The 22,137-nt window shown below is 63.8% G+C and overlaps 1 protein-coding gene across 1 annotated transcript in view; it reads left to right on the forward strand.

The window, feature by feature from the left end:
* LOC110361103 (echinoderm microtubule-associated protein-like 3) overlaps window positions 1-22,137 on the forward strand; it is a 33,690-nt gene that overhangs the window by 1,066 nt on the left and 10,487 nt on the right. The window contains exons 2-11 of the mRNA XM_065048293.1: window positions 684-812; window positions 3,012-3,243; window positions 6,890-6,988; window positions 10,321-10,349; window positions 11,556-11,582; window positions 13,449-13,569; window positions 17,662-17,811; window positions 17,902-17,971; window positions 20,172-20,282; window positions 21,776-21,871. Of these exons, the coding sequence (XP_064904365.1) occupies window positions 684-812; window positions 3,012-3,243; window positions 6,890-6,988; window positions 10,321-10,349; window positions 11,556-11,582; window positions 13,449-13,569; window positions 17,662-17,811; window positions 17,902-17,971; window positions 20,172-20,282; window positions 21,776-21,871 (1,064 nt within the window). The remainder of the gene's footprint in view (window positions 1-683; window positions 813-3,011; window positions 3,244-6,889; window positions 6,989-10,320; window positions 10,350-11,555; window positions 11,583-13,448; window positions 13,570-17,661; window positions 17,812-17,901; window positions 17,972-20,171; window positions 20,283-21,775; window positions 21,872-22,137) is intronic.

The raw sequence follows: 22,137 nt of genomic DNA on the forward strand, positions 1-22,137 counted from the left end.
GATTGAAGTTGGGGGTCTCAGCATGTCTGGGTCCCTGGAGCAGTGGGTTGTGTATATTGGCGTGTCCCCGGATACCTGGGTCCCCGGACACCTGGGTTCCCGGACGCCTGGGTCCCTGGGGCAGCGGGGCATGTGGGTTGAAGTTGCATCCCCCGGACGCCTGAGTTCCCGGACGCCTGGGTCCCTGGGCAGCGGGGTATTGCTGAGGGTGCTATGGGGTGTCCATGGGGCTCATTGGGTACACCTGGTGGCTATTGGAGAGAATGGGGTAGACCTGGTGGCCATTGGAGAACATAGGATAGACCTGGTGGCCCTGAGGATTGGGTGAACATGGAGTAGACCTGGTGGCTCTGGGTTGGCTGTGGGTGCTGTGGGGTGGCCATGTGGACCGTGGAGCGTTGGGGTTGGGCGTTTCCCGGATGCTTGAGTCCCCGGAGCAGCGGGGTGTGTTTTGGAGTTGGCGTCCCCGGCCGCCTGCGTTCCCTTGGGTAGACCTGGGGACTATTGGGCGATCATTGGGTAGACCTTGTGGCCCTGGAGATTGGGGAAACATGGGGTAGACCTGGTGGCCCTGGGGTAGCTGAGTGTGATATGAAGTGGCCATGGGGGTGTTGCGGTCGGGGGGTCCCCGGACTCCTGGGTCCCCCGGACGCCTGGGTCCCCGAGCAGCCGCTGTCCCGCAGGGGTCCCCGTGTCGCCCCCGGAGCGGCTGCGCTGTCTGGAGGACGAGCTGGCGCTGGTGAAGGCGGCGCTGGGGGACGCGCTGCGCAGGCTCGGCCGCTGCGAGCGGCTGCTGCAGCTGCTGCCCCACGGTCAGGGGGGGACACGGGAAACGGGACCCCCTGGGACCCCCATAGGGTGCTGGGCCCCCCCCCCCCAAACACTGGGACTCCCCCGGGACCCCCCTGGGCAATGGGACACACCTGGAGCCCCCATAGAGTGCTGGGACCCCCCAAAACACTGGGACCCCCACGGGGACACCCCCGGGCAATGGGACACACCTGGAACCCCCCCCAGGGTGCTGGGGCTCCCCCAAACACTGGGACACCCCCTGGGACCCCCATAGGGTGCTGGCCCCCCCCCCCCAAACATTGGGACTCCCCCGGGAGCCCCCTGGGTAATGGGACACCCCCAGGACCCCCATAGGGTGCTGGGACCCCCCCCATGTACTGGGACCCCCCCTTGGGATACTGGGACCCCCCCTGGGATCCATTCCGGGTGCTGGGACCCCCCACAAGTACTGGGCCCCCCCACCCCCAGACACTGGGACCCACTTTGGGACCCTCATAGGGCGCTGGGACCCCCCCCCCAAACATTGGGACCCCCCGGGACCCCCCCTGGGTAATGGGACACCCCCAGGACCCCTATAGGTTGCTGGGACCCCCCAAAGCACTGGGACCCCCCCAAAGCACTGGGACACCCCCCATGTACTGGGACCCCCCCCCCCAGACACTGGGACCCCCCTTGGGACCCTCATAGGGTGCTGGGATCCCCCCCCCAAACATTGGGACTCCCCCGGGACCCCCCTGGGCAATGGGACACGCCTGGAGCCCCCATAGAGTGCTGGGACCCCCCAAAACACTGGGACCCCCACGGGGACACCCCCGGGCAATGGGACACACCTGGAACCCCCCCCAGGGTGCTGGGGCTCCCCCAAACACTGGGACCCCCCCTGGGACCCCCATAGGGTGCTGGGCCCCCCCCCCCCAAACATTGGGACTCCCCTGGGAGCCCCCTGGGCAGTGGGACACCCCCAGGACCCCCATAGGGTGCTGGGACCCCCCCCATGTACTGGGACCCCCCCTTGGGATACTGGGACCCCCCCTGGGATCCATTCCGGGTGCTGGGACCCCCCACAAGTACTGGGCCCCCCCACCCCCAGACACTGGGACCCCCCTTAGGACCCCCATAGGGTGCTGGGACCCCCCCCCCAAACATTGGGACCCCCCGGGACCCCCCTGGGTAATGGGACACCCCCGGGACCCCCATAGGGTGCTGGGACCCCCCAAAACACTAGGACCCCCCCCCAAGGCACTGGGACACCCCCCATGTACTGGGACCCCCCCCCCCCCAGACACTGGGACCCCCCTTGGGACCCCCATAGGGTGCTGGGACCCCCCCCCAAACATTGGGACTCCCCCGGGACCCCCCTGGGCAGTGGGACACGCCTGGAACCCCCATAGAGTGCTGGGACCCCCCAAAACACTGGGACCCCCACGGGGACACCCCCGGGCAATGGGACACACCTGGAACCCCCCCCAGGGTGCTGGGGCTCCCCCAAACACTGGGACCCCCCCTGGGACCCCCATAGGGTGCTGGGCCCCCCCCCCCAAACATTGGGACTCCCCCGGGAGCCCCCTGGGTAATGGGACACCCCCAGGACCCCCATAGGGTGCTGGGACCCCCCCCCATGTACTGGGACCCCCCCTTGGGATACTGGGACCCCCCCTGGGATCCATTCCGGGTGCTGGGACCCCCCACAAGTACTGGGCCCCCCCACCCCCAGACACTGGGACCCCCCTTAGGACCCCCATAGGGTGCTGGGACCCCCCCCCCAAACATTGGGACCCCCCGGGACCCCCCCTGGGTAATGGGACACCCCCAGGACCCCTATAGGTTGCTGGGACCCCCCAAAGCACTGGGACCCCCCCAAAGCACTGGGACACCCCCCATGTACTGGGACCCCCCCCCCCCAGACACTGGGACCCCCTTTGGGACCCTCATAGGGTGCTGGGATCCCCCCCCCAAACATTGGGACCCCCCGGGACCCCCTGGGCAATGGGACCCCCCTTTGGGACCCCCATAGGGTGCTGGGACCCCCCAAAACACTGGGACCCCCCCCTGGGCACTGGCACCCTCCTTGGGACCCCCCCCAGGTTGCTGGGACCCCCCACCCCTCCAGGTCACTGGGACCCCACTTGGGACCCCCCCCGGACTCCTGGGTCCCTTTATTGTGAGGGGGGGGGTGTTCACAGGCGCTGACCCCCCCGTGTGTGTGTGTGTGTCCCCAGCCCCTAATGGCACCGTCCCGGACCCCCCCGGACCCCCCCAAAGCATCAGCGTGGGGACCCAGACGGAGGAGCCGCCAGAAACCGGGGGGCACCGGGGGGGTCCCCAAGAACCGCCCCCCCCGGGGTCCCCCCCGTGCCCCCCAGCGCCCCCCCAGAGCTCCCCGGAGCCCCCCGGGACGGATTCCCCCCCCCCGGCTGCCAGCCCGGCCCCCCCGGCACCCCGAAAAGAGCTGTGAGTGTGGGGGGCGTGGGGCCCGGACGCCTGGGTCCCTCTGTGGGTGCTGGGGGGTACCCGGACGCCTGGGTCCCTCTGTGGGTGGTACCCGGACGCCTGGGTCCCTCTGTGGGAGCTGGGGGGGTACCCGGACGCCTGGGTCCCTCTCTTGGTGCTGGGGGGGTACCCGGACACCTGGGTCCCTCTGTGGGTGCTGGGGGGTACCCGGACGCCTGGGTCCCTCTCTGGGTACTGGGGGGGGTACCCGGACGCCGGGGTCCCTCTGTGGGTGCTGGGGGGGTACCCGGACGCCTGGGTCCCTCTCTGGGTACTGGGCGGGGGTACCCGGACGCCTGGGTCCCTCTCTGGGTACTGGGTGGGGGTACCCGGACGCCTGGGTCCCTCTCTGGGTGCTGGGGGGGGTACCCGGATGCCTGGGTCCCTCTGTGGGAGCTGGGGGGGTACCCGGACGCCTGGGTCCCTCTCTTGGTGCTGGGGGGGTACCCGGACACCTGGGTCCCTCTGTGGGTGCTGGGGGGGTACCCGGACGCCTGGGTCCCTCTCTGGGTGCTGGGGGGGTACCCGGACGCCTGGGTCCCTCTGTGGGAGCTGGGGGGGGTACCCGGACACCTGGGTCCCTCTGTGGGTGCTGAGGGGGGTACCCGGACGCCTGGGTCCCTCTGTGGGAGCTGGGGGGGGTACCCGGACGCCTGGGTCCCTCTGTGGGAGCTGGGGGGTACCCGGACGCCTGGGTCCCTCTGTGGGTGCTGGGGGGGTACCCGGACGCCTGGGTCCCTCTGTGGGTACTGGGCGGGGGTACCCGGACGCCTGGGTCCCTCTGTAGGTGCTGGGGGGGTACCCGGACGCCTGGGTCCCTCTGTGGGTGCTGGGGGGGGTACCCGGACGCCTGGGTCCCTCTCTGGGTACTGGGCGGGGGTACCCGGACGCCTGGGTCCCTCTCTGGGTGCTGGGGGGGGTACCCGGATGCCTGGGTCCCTCTGTGGGAGCTGGGGGGGTACCCGGACGCCTGGGTCCCTCTCTGGGTGCTGGGGGGGTACCCGGACGCCTGGGTCCCTCTGTGGGAGCTGGGGGGGGTACCCGGACACCTGGGTCCCTCTGTGGGTGCTGAGGGGGGTACCCGGACGCCTGGGTCCCTCTGTGGGAGCTGGGGGGGGTACCCGGACGCCTGGGTCCCTCTGTGGGAGCTGGGGGGGTACCCGGACGCCTGGGTCCCTCTGTGGGAGCTGGGGGGTACCCGGACGCCTGGGTCCCTCTGTGGGAGCTGGGGGGGTACCCGGACGCCTGGGTCCCTCTCTGGGAGCTGGGGGGGGTACCCGGACGCCGGGGTCCCTCTGTGGGTACTGGGCGGGGGTACCCGGACGCCTGGGTCCCTCTGTAGGTGCTGGGGGGGTACCCGGACGCCTGGGTCCCTCTCTGGGTACTGAGGGGGGTACCCGGACGCCTGGGTCCCTCTGTGGGAGCTGGGGGGGTACCCGGACGCCTGGGTCCCTCTGTGGGAGCTGGGGGGGGTACCCGGACGCCTGGGTCCCTCTGTGGGTGCTGGGGGGGTACCCGGACGCCTGGGTCCCTCTCTGGGTGCTGGGGGGGGTACCCGGACGCCTGGGTCCCTCTGTGGGAGCTGGGGGGGTACCCGGACGCCTGGGTCCCTCTCTGGGTACTGGGCGGGGGTACCCGGACGCCTGGGTCCCTCTCTGGGTACTGACGGGGGTACCCGGACGCCTGGGTCCCTCTGTGGGTGCTGGGGGGTACCCGGACGCCTGGGTCCCTCTGTGGGAGCTGGGGGGGTACCCGGACGCCTGGGTCCCTCTCTGGGTACTGGGCGGGGGTACCCGGACGCCTGGGTCCCTCTGTGGGTGCTGGGGGGTACCCGGATGCCTGGGTCCCTCTCTGGGTGCTGTGGGGATGGTGTTGGGGTTCGGGTGGGATTTGGGGGGCGTGAGAGCTGGGGGGTGTTAACCCTTTGCTGACCTTGTCTCCTGTCCCCCATTGTCCCCCCATTGTCCCCCCATTGTCCCCGTGTCCCCCCATCACCCCCATCGCCCCCAATGTCCCCAATGTCCCCATATCCTCCTATTGTCCCCATCGCCCCCATTGTCCCCATATCCCCCCATTGCCCCCGTTGTCCCCATTGTCCCCGTGTCCCCCCAATGTCCCCATTCCCCACATTGTCCCCCTGTCCCCCCCTGCCCCCATCGTCCCCAATGTCCCCATCGTCCCCAATGTCCCCATCGTCCCCATGTCCCCCCATTGCCCCCAATGTCCCCATATCCCCCATATCCCCCCATGGCCCCCCAATGTCCCCCCATTGCCCCACACGTCCCCCCAATGTCCCCATATCCCCCATTGTCCCCATTGTCCCCAATGTCCCCATGTCCCCATCACCCCCATTGCCCCCATTGTCCCCATGTCCCCCCATTGTCCCCATGTCCCCCCATTGTCCCCAATGTCCCGTTGTCCCAAATGTCCCAATGTCTCCATCACCCCCATTGCCCCCATCACCCCCAATGTCCCCAATGTCCCCACGTCCCCATCACCCCCAATGTCCCCCATGTCCCCCCATTGTCCCCAATGTCCCCATGTCCCCATCACCCCCAATGTCCCCATGTCCCCATTGCCCCCATCACCCCCATTGTCCCCAATGTCCCCATGTCCCCCCATTTTCCCCAATGTCCCCATGTCTTGCCAATGTCCCCATGTCCCCCCATTGCCCCCATCACCCCCAATGTCCCCATGTCCCCCCCATTGCCCCCATTGTCCCCATGTCCCCCCATTGTCCCCATGTCCCCATCGCCCCCAATGTCCCCATGTCCCCATTGTCCCCATGTCCCCTCATTGTCCCCATTGTCCCCATGTCCCCCCATTGTCCCCAATGTCCCCATGTCCCCCCAATGTCCCATGTCCCCCCATTGTCCCCATGTCCCCCATTGTCCCCAATGTCCCCATGTCCCCCCATTGTCCCCATGTCCCCCATTGTCCCCATGTCCCCCCATTGCCCCCAATGTCCCCATGTCCCCGCATTGTCCCCATGTCCCCATTGTCCCCATTGTCCCCATGTCCCCATTGCCCCCATCACCCCCAATGTCCCCAATGTCCCCACGTCCCCATCACCCCCAATGTCCCCATGTCCCCATTGCCCCCATCACCCCCAATGTCCCCATGTCCCCATGTCCCCCCATTGTCCCCAATGTCCCCATGTCCCCATCACCCCCAATGTCCCCATGTCCCCATTGCCCCCATCACCCCCATTGTCCCCAATGTCCCCATGTCCCCCCATTTTCCCCAATGTCCCCATGTCTCGCCAATGTCCCCATGTCCCCCCATTGCCCCCATCACCCCCAATGTCCCCAATGTCCCCACTTCCCCATCACCCCCAATGTCCCCATGTCCCCCCATTGCCCCCAATGTCCCCATGTCCCCATTGTCCCCATCACCCCCAATGTCCCCATGTCCCCATGTCCCCATCGCCCCCAATGTCCCCATGTCCCCCCATTGTCCCCATTGTCCCCATGTCCCCCCATTGTCCCCAATGTCCCCATGTCCCCCCAATGTCCCCATGTCCCCCCATTGTCCCCATGTCCCCCCATTGTCTGTCCCCATGTCCCCCATTGTCCCCATGTCCCCCCATTGTCCCCAATGTCCCCAGGCTGCGCAGACACAGCTCGTCCGGCAGCTCCAGCCCCCGCCGCCCCCTGAGCCGCAAAGCGGCCTCATCGGCCAACCTGCTGGGGGGGACCCCCGAGAGGTGACCCCCAAACCGCACCCCCAAACACCCTGCACCCCCAAATACCCCCGCACCCCCAAACCGCACCCCGAGATACCCCTGCACCCCCAAACCGCACCCCAAAATACCCCTGCACCCCCAAACTGCACCCTGAAATACCCCTGCACCCCAAAACTGCACCCCGAGATACCCCTGCACCCCCAAACCTGCACCCCCAAACTGCACCCCAAAATACCCCTGCACCCCCAAACCGCACCCCGAAATACCCCCTGCACCCCCAAACTGCACCCCGATATACCCCTGCACCCCCCAAACCGCACCCCAAAATACCCCTGCACCCCCAAACCGCACCCCAAAATACCCCTGCACCCCCAAACTGCACCCCGAGATTACCCCTGCACCCCCCAAACTGCACCCCAAAATACCCCCGCACCCCCAAACTGCACCCTGAAATACCCTGCACCCCCAAACTGCATCCCGAGATACCCCTGCACCCCCAAACTGCACCCTGAAATACCCTGCACCCCCCAAACTGCACCCCAAAATACCCCCGCACCCCAAACTGCACCCCGAGATACCCCTGCACCCCCAAACTGCACCCGAGATACCCCCTGCACCCCCAAACCGCACCCCAAAATACCCCCGCACCCCCAAACTGCACCCTGAAATACCCCTGCACCCCCAAACTGCACCCCGAGATACCCCCGCACCCCCAAACACCCTGCACCCCCAAATACCCCCGCACCCCCAAACCGCACCCCAAAATACCCCTGCACCCCCAAACTGCACCCGGAGATACCCCCGCACCCCCAAACTGCACCCCAAAATACCCCCTGCACCCCCAAACCTGCACCCCCAAACTGCACCCTGAAATACCCCTACACCCCCAAACTGCACCCCAAACCTGCACCCCCAAACCGCACCCCCAAACACCCTGCACCCCCAAATACCCCTGCACCCCCAAACTGCACCCTGAAATACCCCTGCACCCCCCAAACCGCACCCCCAAACACCCTGCACCCCCAAATACCCCTGCACCCCCAAACTGCACCCTGAAATACCCCTGCACCCCCAAACCGCACCCCAAAATACCCCTGCACCCCCAAACCGCACCCCGAAATACCCCCTGCACCCCCAAACTGCACCCCGATATACCCCTGCACCCCCAAACCGCACCCCAAAATACCCCTGCACCCCCAAACTGCACCCTGAAATACCCCTGCACCCCCAAACTGCACCCCGAGATACCCCTGCACCCCCAAACCGCACCCCAAAATACCCCTACACCCCCAAACTGCACCCCGAAATACCCCCTGCACCCCAAAACTGCACACTGAAATACCCCTGCACCCCCAAACCGCACCCTGAAATACCCCCGCACCCCCAAACCTGCACCCCCAAACTGCACCCTGAAATACCCCTGCACCCCCAAACCGCACCCCCAAACACCCTGCACCCCGAAATACCCCCACACCCCCAAACCTGCACCCCCAAACACCCTGCACCCCCAAATACCCCTGCACCCCCAAACCTGCACCCCCAAACACCCTGCACCCCCAAACTGCACCCTGAAATACCCCTGCACCCCCAAACCGCACCCCAATATAATACCCCTGCACCCCAAACTTGCACCCCAAAATTGCACCCCAAAATACCCCTGCACCCCCAAATACCCCTGCACCCCCAAACCTGCACCCCCAAACACCCTGCACCCCCAAATACCCCTGCACCCCCAAACCTGCACCCCCAAACACCCTGCACCCCCAAACTGCACCCTGAAATACCCCTGCACCCCCAAACCGCACCCCAATATAATACCCCTGCACCCCAAACTTGCACCCCAAAATTGCACCCCGAAATACCCCTGCACCCCCAAATACCCCTGCACCCCAAACTCCCCCATTCACCCCATATCCCCCCTGCACCCCCATATCCCCCTGCACCCCCATATCCCCCTGCACCCCCAAACCCCCATTCACCCCATATCCCCCCTGCACCCCCAAGTCCCCCTGCACCCCCAAATCCCCCTGCACCCCCAAACCCCCCATTCACCCCATATCCCCCATGTACCCCCATATCCCCCTGCACCCCCAAACCCCCATTCACCCCATATCCCCCTGCACCCCCATATCCCACTGCACCCCCAAACCCCCATTCACCCCATATCCCCCTGCACCCCCATATCCCACTGCACCCCCAAACCCCCATTCACCCCATATCCCCCCTGCACCCCCATATCCCCCTGCACCCCCAAATCCCTCTGCACCCCCAAACCCCCATTCACCCCATATCCCCCCTGCACCCCCATATCCCCCTGCACCCCCAAATCCCTCTGCACCCCCAAACCCCCATTCACCCCATATCCCCCCTGCACCCCCAAATCCCCATTCACCCCATATCCACCCTGCACCCCCATATCCCCCTGCACCCCCAAATCCCCCCATTCACCCCATATCCCCCTGCACCCCCAAACCCCCCATTCACCCCATATCCCCCCTGCACCCCCAAGTCCCCCTGCACCCCCAAACCCCCCATTCACCCCATATCCCCCTGCACCCCAAACCCCCTTGCACCCCCAAACCCCCCATTCACCCCATATCCCCCATGTACCCCCATATCCCACTGCACCCCCAAACCCCCCATTCACCCCATATCCCCCATTCACCCCATATCCCCCCTGCACCCCCAAGTCCCCCTGCACCCCCAAACCCCCATTCACCCCATATCCCCCTGCACCCCCATATCCCACTGCACCCCCAAACCCCCCATTCACCCCATATCCCCCATGTACCCCCATATCCCACTGCACCCCCAAACCCCCCATTCACCCCATATCCCCCCTGCACCCCCAAGTCCCCCTGCACCCCCAAACCCCCCATTCACCCCATATCCCCCTGCACCCCCAAATCCCACTGCACCCCCAAACCCCCATTCACCCCATATCCCCCATTCACCCCATATCCCCCTGCACCCCCAAATCCCCCCATTCACCCCATATCCCCCTGCACTCCCAAACCCCCCATTCACCCCATATCCCCCCTGCACCCCCAAGTCCCCTGCACCCCCAAACCCCCCATTCACCCCATATCCCCCTGCACCCCCAAATCCCACTGCACCCCCAAACCCCCATTCACCCCATATCCCCCATTCACCCCATATCCCCCTGCACCCCCAAATCCCACTGCACCCCCAAACCCCCATTCACCCCATATCCCCCATTCACCCCATATCCCCCCTGCACCCCCAAATCCCCCTGCACCCCCAAACCCCCATTCACCCCATATCCCCCCTGCACCCCCATATCCCCCTGCACCCCCAAATCCCACACCCCTGACACCCCCTTTTCTCCCCAGTCGCCCAAAGGAGCCAACGCTGAGCCCAGGTGGGGGGGTCACTCATTATTGGGGTGCAGGGGGTCACTATTGGGGTGCAGGGGGGGTTGGTCATTATTGGGGTGCAATGAGGTCATTATTGGGGTGCAGGGGGGTTGGTCATTATTGGGGTGCAATGGGGTCATTATTGGGGTGCAGGGTTGGTCATTATTGGGGTGCAGGGGGGGGTTGCTCATTATTGGGGTGCAGGGGTTGGTCATTATTGGGGTGCAATGGGGTCACTATTGGGGTGCAGGGTTGGTCATTATTGGGGTGCAGGGGGGGTTGGTCATTATTGGGGTGCAATGGGTCACTATTGGGGTGCAGGGTTGGTCATTATTGGGGTGTAGGGGGGTTGGTCATTATTGGGGTGCAGGGGGTCACTATTGGGGTGCAGGGTTGGTCACTATTGGGGTGCAGGGGGGGGGTTGGTCATTATTGGGGTGCAATGGGGTCATTATTGGGGTGCAGGGTTGGTCATTATTGGGGTGCAGGGGGGGTTGGTCATTATTGGGGTGCAATGGGGTCATTATTGGGGTGCAGGGGTCGCTCATTATTGGGGTGCAGGGTCGCTCATTATTGGGGTGCAGGGTCGCTCATTATTGGGGTGCAGGGGTTGGTCATTATTGGGGTGCAATGGGGTCATTATTGGGGTGCAGGGTCGCTCATTATTGGGTTGCAGGGGTTGGTCATTATTGGGGTGCTGGGGGGTCATTATTGGGGTGCAATGGGGTCATTATTGGGGTGCAGGGGGGTTGGTCATTATTGGGGTGCAGGGGTTGGTCATTATTGGGATGCAATGGGGTCATTATTGGGGTGCAGGGTTGGTCATTCTTGGGGTGCAGGGGGGTTGGTCATTATTGGGGTGCAATGGGGTCATTATTGGGGTGCAGGGTCGCTCATTATTGGGGTGCAGGGGTTGGTCATTATTGGGGTGCAGGGGTTGGTCATTATTGGGGTGCAATGGGGTCATTATTGGGCTGCAGGGGGGTTGTTCATTATTGGGGTGCAATGGGGTCATTACTGGGGTGCAGGGGTCGCTCATTATTGGGGTGCAGGGTCGGTCATTATTGGGGTGCAGGGGTTGTTCATTATTGGGGTGCAATGGGGTCATTATTGGGGTGCTGGGGGTTGGTCATTATTGGGGTGCAATGAGGTCATTATCGGGGTGCTGGGGGGTCATTATTGGGGTGTCTGTCTGTCCATCCCCCCCGCAGGGTCTCGCCGTGGGAACTACAACCTGGGTGAGGCTGGGGGGGGCTTGTCTGTCTGTCTGTCCGTCCATCCGTCCATGTGGGGGGGGGGTCCCTGTCCGTGTGTCCATGGGTCCCTGTCTGTCCATGGGGTCTCTGTCCGTCTGTCCATGGGTCTCTATCTGTCCATGGGGGGTCCCCTGTCTGTCTGTCCCTCCCTGGGGGTCCATGTCCGTCTGTCCATGGGGTTCCCTGTCTGTCCGTCCATGGGGTTCCATGTCCATCTGTCCATGGGGGTCCCTGTCCATCTGTCCATGGGTCCCTGTCTGTCCATCCCTGGGGGTCCCTGTCCATGGGTCCCTATCCATGTGTCCATCAGTCCCTGTCTGTCTGTCCATCCCTGGGGGTCTCTGTCTGTCTGTCCATCCCTGGGGGTCCCTGTCCGTCTGTCCATCCCTGGGGTTCCCTGTCCGTGTGTCCCTGGGGTTCCCTGTCTGTCTGTCCATCCATGGGGTTCCCCGTCCGTGTGTCCATGGGGCCCCTGTCTGTCCATCCCTGGGGGTCCCTGTCCGTCTGTCCATCCATGGGGTTCTCTGTCCGTGTGTCCATGGGTCCCTGTCTGTCCATCCATGGGGGTCCCTGTCTGTCTGTCCATCCCTGGGGTTCCCTGTCCGTGTGTCCATGGGGTTCCCTGTCTGTCTGTCCATCCCTGGGGTTCCCTGTCCGTGTGTCCATGGGTCCCTGTCTGTCCATCCCTGGGGGTCCCTGTCTGTCTGTCCATCCCTGGGGTTCCCTGTCCGTGTGTCCATGGGGTTCCCTGTCTGTCTGTCCATCCCTGGTGTTCTCTGTCCGTGTGTCCATGGGTCCCTGTCTGTCCATCCCTGGGGGTCCCTGTCCGTCTGTCCATCCCTGGGGGTCCCTGTCTGTCCATCCATGGGGTTCCCTGTCTGTCTGTCCATCCCTGGGGTTCTCTGTCCATGGGGCCCCTGTCTGTCCATCCCTGGGGTTCCCTGTCCGTGTGTCCCTGGGGTTCCCTGTCTGTCTGTCCATCCATGGGGTTCCCCATCCGTGTGTCCATGGGTCCCTGTATGTCCATCCCTGGGGGTCCCTGTCCGTGTGTCCATGGGGTTCCCTGTCCGTGTGTCCCTGGGGTTCCCTGTCTGTCTGTCCATCCCTGGGGTTCCCTGTCCGTGTGTCCATGGGTCTCTGTCTGTCCATCCCTGGGGATCCCTGTCTGTCTGTCCATCCCTGGGGTTCCCTGTCCGTGTGTCCATGGGGTTCCCTGTCTGTCTGTCCATCCATGGGGTTCTCTGTCCGTCTGTCCATCCCTGGGGGTCCCTGTCCGTGTGTCCATGGGGTTCCCTGTCTGTCTGTCCATCCCTGGGGTTCCCTGTCCGTGTGTCCATGGGTCCCTGTCTGTCCATCCCTGGGGTTCCCTGTCTGTGTGTCCATCCCTGGGGTTCCCTGTCCGTGTGTCCATGGGGTTCCCTGTCTGTCTGTCCATACATGGGGTTCCCTGTCCGTGTGTCCCTGGGGTTCCCTGTCTGTCTGTCCATCCATGGGGTTCCCTGTCCGTGTGTCCATGGGTCCCTGTCTGTCCATCCCTGGGGTTCCCTGTCCGTCTGTCCATCCCTGGGGTTCCCTGTCCGTGTGTCCATGGGGTTCCCTGTCTGTCCATCCCTGGGGGTCCCTGTCTGTCTGTCCATCCCTGGTGTTCTCTGTCCGTGTATCCATGGGTCCCTGTCTGTCCATCCCTGGGGGGTCCCTGTCCGTCTGTCCATCCCTGGGGGTCCCTGTCTGTCTGTCCATCCCTGGTGTTCTCTGTCCGTGTATCCATGGGTCCCTGTCTGTCCATCCCTGGGGGGTCCCTGTCCGTCTGTCCATCCCTGGGGGTCCGTGTCCGTCTGTCCGTCGCAGAGGGGGTGTCGGTGAAGATGTTCCTGCGTGGCCGCCCCATCACCATGTACGTGCCGTCGGCGCTGGGCCCGGGGGGGCTGCGCGCGGACCTGCCCCCCGAGCGCCTGCAGCTCGAGTGGGTGTATCCTGCCGCCCAATGGGGTCCCAGCCCGGTTTGGGGGTCCCCATCCTGGTTTGGGGGTCCCCATCCCGGTTTGAGGGTCCCCATCTCTTTGGGGGTCCCCATCTCTTTGGGGGTCCCCATCCCCATTCCTGTCTGGGTCCCATCGCGGTTTGGGGGTCCCCATCTCTTTGGGGGTCCCCATCCTGGTTTGGGGGTCCCCATCCTGGTTTGAGGGTCCCCATCTCTTTGGGGGTCCCCATCCTGGTTTGGGGGTCCCCATCCCTGTCCCCATCCCATTCTGGGGTCCCACCCCAGTTTGGGGGTCCCCATCCCTTTCTGGGGTCCCACCCCAGCTTGGGGGTCCCCATCTCTTTGGGGGTCCCCATCCCGCTTTGGGGGTCCCCATCCCTGTTCCCATCCCATTCTGGGGTTCCATCCCAGTTTGGGGGTCCCCATCCCTTTCTGGGGTCCCCATCTCTTTAGGGGTCCCCATCTCTTTGGGGTTCCCTATCCCAGTTTGGGGGTCCCCATCCCGGTTTGAGGATCCCCATCTCTTTGCGGGTCCCCATCCTGGTTTGGGGGTCCCCATCCCTGTCCCCATCCCTTTCTGGGGTCCCACCCCAGTTTGGGGGTCCCCATCTCTTTGGGGGTCCTCATCCCCATTCTTGTCTGGGTCCCATCGCAATTTGGGGGTCCCCATCTCTTTGGGGGTCCCCATCCTGGTTTGGGGGTCCCCATCCCTGTCCCCATCCCATTCTGGGGTCCCATCCCAGTTTGGGAGTCCCCATCCCTTTCTGGGGTCCCCATCTCTTTGGGGGTCCCCATCCCAGTTTGGGGGTCCCCATCCCCATTCCTGTCTGGGTCCCATCGCGGTTTGGGGGTCCCCATCTCTTTGGGGGTCCCCATCCCGCTTTGGGGGTCCCCATCCCTGTCCCCATCCCATTCTGGGGTTCCATCCCAGTTTGGGGGTCCCCATCCCTTTCTGGGGTCCCCATCTCTTTGGGGTTCCCCATCCCGGTTTGGGGGTCCCCATCTCTTTCTGGGGTCCCCATCTCTTTGGGGGTCCCCATCCTGGTTTGGGGGTCCCCATCCCTGTCCCCATCCCATTCTGGGGTCCCACCCCAGTTTGGGGGTCCCCATCCCTTTCTGGGGTCCCACCCCAGTTTGGGGGTCCCCATCTCTTTGGGGGTCCCCATCCTGGTTTGGGGGTCCCCATCCCTGTCCCCATCCCATTCTGGGGTTCCATCCCAGTTTGGGGGTCCCCATCCCTTTCTGGGGTCCCCATCTCTTTGGGGGTTCCCATCCTGGTTTGGGGGTCCCCATCCTGGTTTGAGGGTCCCCATCTCTTTGGGGGTCCCCATCCTGGTTTGGGGGTCCCCATCCCTGTCGCCATCCCATTCTGGGGTCCCACCCCAGTTTGGGGGTCCCCATCCCTTTCTGGGGTCCCCATCTCTTTGGGGGTTCCCATCCTGGTTTGGGGGTCCCCATCTCTTTGGGGGTCCCCATCCTGGTTTGGGGGTCCCCATCCCTGTCGCCATCCCATTCTGGGGTCCCACCCCAGTTTGGGGGTCCCCATCCCTTTCTGGGGTCCCCATCTCTTTGGGGGTTCCCATCCTGGTTTGAGGGTCCCCATCTCTTTGGGGGTCCCCATCCTGGTTTGGGGGTCCCCATCCCTGTCCCCATCCCATTCTGGGGTCCCACCCCAGTTTGGGGGTCCCCATCCCTTTCTGGGGTCCCACCCCAGTTTGGGAGTCCCCATCTCTTTGGGGGTCCCCATCCCCATTCCTGTCTGGGTCCCATCGCGATTTGGGGGTCCCCATCTCTTTGGGGGTCCCCATCCCGCTTTGGGGGTCCCCATCCCTGTCCCCATCCCATTCTGGGGTTCCATCCCAGTTTGGGGGTCCCCATCCCTTTCTGGGGTCCCCATCTCTTTGGGGTTCCCCATCCCGGTTTGGGGGTCCCCATCTCTTTCTGGGGTCTCCATCTCTTTGGGGGTCCCCATCCTGGTTTGGGGGTCCCCATCCCTGTCCCCATCCCATTCTGGGGTCCATCCCAGTTTGGGGGTCCCCATCCCTTTCTGGGGTCCCCATCTCTTTGGGGGTCCCCATCCTGGTTTGGGGGTCCCCATCCCCATTTCTGTCTGGGTCTCATCCTGGTTTGGGAGTCCCCATCTCTTTTTGGGGATCCCCATATCTTTCTGGGGTCCCCATCTCTTTGGGTGTCCCCATCTCTCTCTGGGGGTCCCCATCTTTTGGCGTCCCCATTCTTTTCTGGGTGTCCTCATCCCTTTCTGGGGTCCCCATCCCTTTGGGTGTCCCCATCTCTCTGGGTGTCCCCATCCCATTTTGGGTGTCCCCACTGTCCCTGTTGTCCCCTTGACACCGTCCCCCCCAGTTACGGTTACCAGGGCCGCGACAGCCGCTCCAACCTGCACGTGGTGTCGTTGGGGGAGTTGGTCTACCCCATCTCTTTGGGGGTCCCCATACCTTTCATGGTTCCCATCCCATTTTGGGTGTCCCCCATTTTTGGGTGTTCCCGTTGTCCCCTTGACACCGTCCCCCCCAGTTACGGTTGCCGGGGCCACAACAGCCGCTCCAACCTGCATGTGGTGTCATTGGGGGAGTTGGTCTACCCCATCTCTTCGGGGGTCCCCATCCCTTCCATGGTTCTCATCCCTTTGAGTGTCCCCATCCCTTTGGGTGTCCCCATCCCTCTCTGGGTGTCCCCGTTGTCTCTTGACACCGTCCCCCCCAGTTATGGTTACCGGGGCCGCGAAAGCCGCTCCAACCTGCACGTGGTGTCATTGGGGGAGTTGGTCTACCCCATCTCTTCGGGGGTCCCCATCCCTTTCATGGTTCTCATCCCTTTGAGTGTCCCCATCCCTTTGGGTGTCCCCATCCCTTTGGGTGTCCCCATCCCTCTCTGGGTGTCCCCGTTGTCTCTTGACACCGTCCCCCCCAGTTACGGTTACCGGGGCCGCGACAGCCACTCCAACCTGCACGTGGTGTCGTTGGGGGAGTTGGTCTACCCCATCTCTTTGGGGGTCCCCATCCCTTTCATGGTTCCCATCCCATTATGGTGTCCCCCATTTTTGGGTGTTCCCGTTGTCCCCTTGACACCGTCCCCCCCAGTTACAGTTACCGGGGCCACAACAGCCACTCCAACCTGCATGTGGTGTCATTGGGGGAGTTGGTCTACCCCATCTCTTCGGGGGTCCCCATCCCTTCCATGGTTCTCATCCCTTTGAGTGTCCCCATCCCTTTGGGTGTCCCCATCCATTTGGGTGTCCCCATCCCTCTCTGGGTGTCCCCGTTGTCTCTTGACACCGTCCCCCCCAGTTACGGTTACCGGGGCCGCAACAGCCACTTCAACCTGCATGTGGTGTCATTGGGGGAGTTGGTCTACCCCATCTCTTCGGGGGTCCCCATCCCTTTCATGGTTCTCATCCCTTTGAGTGTCCCCATCCCTTTGGGTGTCCCCATCCCTTTGGGTGTCCCCATCCCTCTCTGGGTGTCCCCGTTGTCTCTTGACACCGTCCCCCCCAGTTACGGTTACCGGGGCCGCGACAGCCGCTCCAACCTGCACGTGGTGTCATTGGGGGAGTTGGTCTACCCCATCTCTTCGGGGGTCCCCATCTCTTCCATGGTTCTCATCCCTTTGAGTGTCCCCATCTCTTTGGGTGTCCCCATCCCTCTCTGGGTGTCCCCGTTGTCTCTTGACACCGTCCCCCCCAGTTACGGTTACTGGGGCCGCAACAGCCACTTCAACCTGCATGTGGTGTTGTTGGGGGAGTTGGTCTACCTCATCTCTGGGGGTCCCCATCCCTTCCATGGTTCTCATCCCTTTGAGTGTCCACATCCCTTTGGGTGTCCCCATCCCTCTCTGGGTGTTCCCGTTGTCCCCTTGACACCGACCCCCCAGTTACGGTTACCGGGGCCGCAACAGCCACTTCAACCTGCATGTGGTGTCATTGGGGGAGTTGGTCTACCCCATCTCTTCGGGGGTCCCCATCCCTTTCATGGTTCTCATACCTTTGAGTGTCCCCATCTCTTTGGGTGTCCCCATCCCTCTCTGGGTGTTCCCGTTGTCCCCTTGACACCGACCCCCCAGTTACGGTTACCGGGGCCGCGACAGCCGCTCCAACCTGCACGTGGTGTCGTCGGGGGAGCTGGTCTACCCCATGGCGTGCGTGGTGGTGCTGCTGCATGTGCCGCTCCGGCGCCAGCGCCACTACCTGCGCCACAGCGACTGCGTGCGATGGTGAGCCCGGGGTTGGGTTTGGGGGGGACACACACCCCTTGGGGACCCCCCCAACCCCCCAAATCCCGCTCATGGTGCTGTCCCCCACAGCCTGGCCGTGCACCCCGACCGGCTCCGTGTGGCGTCCGGGCAGGCGGCCGGCGTGGACAAGGATGGGAAGGTGATGGGGGAGGAGGAGGAGGATGGGTGGGGTGGGGTGGGATGAAGATGAGGATGAGGATGGGATGGCATGAGGATGGGGGTGAGGATGGGATGGGGATGGGATGGGATGGGGTGAGGATGAGGATGGGATGAGGATGAAGATGGAGATGGGATGGGATGGGTTGAATGGATGGGATGGGATGGGATGGGATGGGATGGGATGGGATGGGATGGGATGGGATGGGATGGGGATGAAGTTGAGGATGGGATGGGAATAGGATGGGATGGGATCCCCCATGTCCCCATGTCCCCCCAGGATTCTCCATATCCCCCCATGTCCTCATATCCCCCATATCTCCCCATGTCCCCCATATCGTCCCCATGTCCCCATGATGTCTCCCCATGTCCCCCATATCCCCCATATCCCAATGTCCCCATATCCCCCCATGTCCCATATCCCACATATCCCCATGTCCCCCATATCTCCAATATCCCCCATGTCCCGTGTCCCCATGTCCCTATATCCCCCCATATCCCCCATGTCCCCCATGATGTCCCCCTGTCCCCATATCCCCCGTGTCCCCCCATGTCCCCATATCCCTATATCCCCCCATATCTCCATGATGTCCCCATGTCCCTGTGGTGTCCCCCTATGTCCCCATATCCCAATGCCCCCATGTCCCCCATGTCCCCATATCCTCATGTCCCCCATATCCCCCCATGTCCCCCATGTCCTTGTGTACCCCATATCCCCCCATGTCCCCAATGTCCCCCATATCACCCATGTCCCATGTCCCCATATCCCCATGTCCCCCTATCCCCCCATGTTCCCCATATCCCCCATGTCCCCTATATCCCCCCATATCCCCCATGTCCCCTATATCCCCCCATATCCCCCATGTCCCCCATGCTGTCCCCATGTCCCCATGCTGTCCCCATGTCCCCATATCCCCATATCCCCATGACGTCCCCATGTCCCCATGGTGTCCCCATATCCCCCATGTCCCCCATATCCCCATGTCCCCATGCCGTCCCCATGTCCCCATGTCCCCATGCTGTCCCCATATCCCCATGTCCCCATGCCGTCCCCATGTCCCCATATCCCCATGTCCCCATATCCCCATATCCCCATGCTGTCCCCATGTCCCCCATATCCCCCATATCCCCATGCTGTCCCCATGTCCCCCGTATCCCCATATCCCCCATGTCCCCATGCTGTCCCCATATCCCCATATCCCCATGTCCCCATGCTGTCCCCATGTCCCCATATCCCCATATCCCCATGTCCCCATGCTGTCCCCATATCCCCCATGTCCCCCCATGTCCCCCCATGTCCCCATATCCCCATATCCCCATGCCATCCCCATATCCCCATGCCATCCCCATGTCCCCATGCTGTCCCCATGTCCCCATGCTGTCCCCATGTCCCCATATCCCCACATCCCCATATCCCCATATCCCCATGTCCCCATATCCCCATATCCCCATATCCCCATGTCCCCATGCTGTCCCCATATCCCCATGTCCCCATGCTGTCCCCATGTCCCCATATCCCCATGTCCCCCATATCCCCATGTCCCCATGCTGTCCCCATGCTGTCCCCATGTCCCCATGTCCCCATATCCCCATGTCCCCATGTCCCCATATCCCCATGTCCCCATGCTGTCCCCATGTCCCCATGTCCCCATGCTGTCCCCGTGTCCCCATGCTGTCCCCATGTCCCCATGTCCCCATGCCATCCCCATGTCCCCATGCTGTCCCCATGTCCCCATGTCCCCATATCCCCATGTCCCCATGTCCCCATATCCCCATGTCCCCATATCCCCATGTCCCCATGTCCCCATGCTGTCCCCATGTCCCCATGCTGTCCCCATATCCCCATGTCCCCCATATCCCCATGCTGACCCATGTCCCCATGCTGTCCCCATATCCCCATATCCCCATGTCCCCATGCTGTCCCCATATCCCCATGTCCCCCATATCCCCATATCCCCATGCTGTCCCCATGTCCCCATGCTGTCCCCATGTCCCCATGCTGTCCCCATGTCCCCATATCCCCATGCCGTCCCCATATCCCCATGTCCCCATGCCGTCCCCATATCCCCATGCTGTCCCCATATCCCCATGCTGTCCCCATGTCCCCATGTCCCCTTGCTGTCCCCGTGTCCCCATGCTGTCCCCATGTCCCCATGTCCCCATGTCCCCGTGTGTGTCCCCAGGCTCTGCCGCCCGTGGTTCACATCTGGGACTCGGCGACGCTGCAGACGCTGCAGCAGATCGGGCTCGGCAGCTTCGAGCGCGGCGTGGGCTCCCTGGCCTTCTCCTGCGCCGTGAGTCCGTCTGTCCGTCCCGCGCCCCCGTGGCCCCTGTCACCCCCCGCCTCTGTCCGTCTGTCCGTCCCCCCTTGTCCCCCTGTCCCCCCGTGTCCCCCATCACCCCATGTCCATCCGTTCCCCTGCGGGCCGTCACCCCATGTCCATCTGTCTGGCTCCCTGTCACCCCATGTCTGTCTGTCCCCCACGTCCCCCATCACCCCGTGTCTGTCTGTCCCACCATGTCCTCCTGTCTCCCCGTGTCCCCCCGTCACCCCATGTCCCACATCACCCCATGTCCATCCGTCCCCATGCATCCCCCGTCAGCCCATGTCCGTCTGTCCGTCCCCCATCACCCTGTGTCCATCCGTCCCCATGCATCCCCCATCAGCCCATGTCCGTCTGTCCGTCCCCTGTCACCCCATGTCCCCCCATCACCCCATGTCCATCCGTCCCCATGCATCCCCCGTCAGCCCATGTCCGTCTGTCCGTCCCCTGTCACCCCATGTCCCACATCACCCCATGTCCATCTGTCCCCACGTATCCCCCATCAGCCCATGTCCGTCTGTCTGTCCCCCATCACCCTATGTCCCCCCATCACCCCATGTCCATCCGTTCCCCTGCGGCCCCTGTCACCCCATGTCCATCTGTCTGGCTCCTCGTCACCCCATGTCTGTCTGTCCCCCACGTCCCCCATCACCCCGTGTCTGTCTGTCCCCCCATGTCCTCCTGTCTCCCCGTGTCCCCCCGTCACCCCATGTCCCACATCACCCCATGTCCATCCGTCCCCATGCATCCCCCATCAGCCCATGTCCGTCTGTCCGTCCCCTGTCACCCCATGTCCCACATCACCCCATGTCCATCCGTCCCCATGCATCCCCCATCAGCCCATGTCCGTCTGTCTGTCCCCCCGCCACCCCATGTCCATCCATCCGTTCCCCCATCACCCCGTGTCCCCATGTCACCCCACATCCCCCTGTCACCCATGTCTGTCTGTCCATCCCCCATCACCCTGTGTCTGTCCATCTGTCCCCCCGTCACCCCACGTCCATCCATCCCCCCGTGTCCATCTGTCCCCCTGTCACCCCATGTCTGTCCGTCCTCCTGTGTCCTTCTGTCCCCCCATCACCCCATGTCCGTCCATCCCCCCACGTCCATCTGTCCCATCACCCCGTGTCTGTCCGTCTGTCCCCCCATCCCCCCGCGTCCGTCCGTCCCCCCGTCACCCCATGTCCGTCCATCCCCGCATGTCCATCTGTCCCATCACCCCATGTCTGTCCGTCTGTCCCCCCATCCCCCCGCGTCCGTCCGTCCCCCCGTCACCCCACATCCCTCCATCCCCCCGCGTCCGTCTGTCCCCCCATCACCCCATGTTTGTCCATCCCCCCACGTCCATCTGTCCCATCACCCCGTGTCTGTCCGTCTGTCCCCGCATCGCCCCCCATCCGTCCATCCCCCCGTAACCCCCCGTCCGTCCGTCACGCCGTGTCCGTCCGTCTGTCCGTCCCCAGGACCAGGGCGCCCACCTGTGCGTGGTTGACGAGTCCAACGAGCACATGATGTCGGTTTGGGACTGTGCCCGGGGGGCCAAGCTGGCCGAGGTCAAGGTGAGGGGACCCCAAAACCCACCCAGGACCCCCAAACCCAACGGAGACCCCAAAACCCACCCTGGGGACCCCAAACCCAACAGAGAGACCCAAAACCCAACATAGAGACCCCAAAACCCAACAGAGGGACGCCAAATCCAACATAGAGAACCCAAACCCAACAGAGAGACCCCAAAACCCAATATAGAGACCCCAAACCCAACAGAGAGACCCAAAACCCAACACAGAGACCCAAACACCTGCCCTGGGTGCCCAAAACTCAACAT

Source organism: Columba livia, unplaced genomic scaffold (assembly GCF_036013475.1).
Source record: "Columba livia isolate bColLiv1 breed racing homer unplaced genomic scaffold, bColLiv1.pat.W.v2 Scaffold_438, whole genome shotgun sequence".
NCBI classification, from domain to species: Eukaryota; Metazoa; Chordata; class Aves; order Columbiformes; family Columbidae; genus Columba; species Columba livia.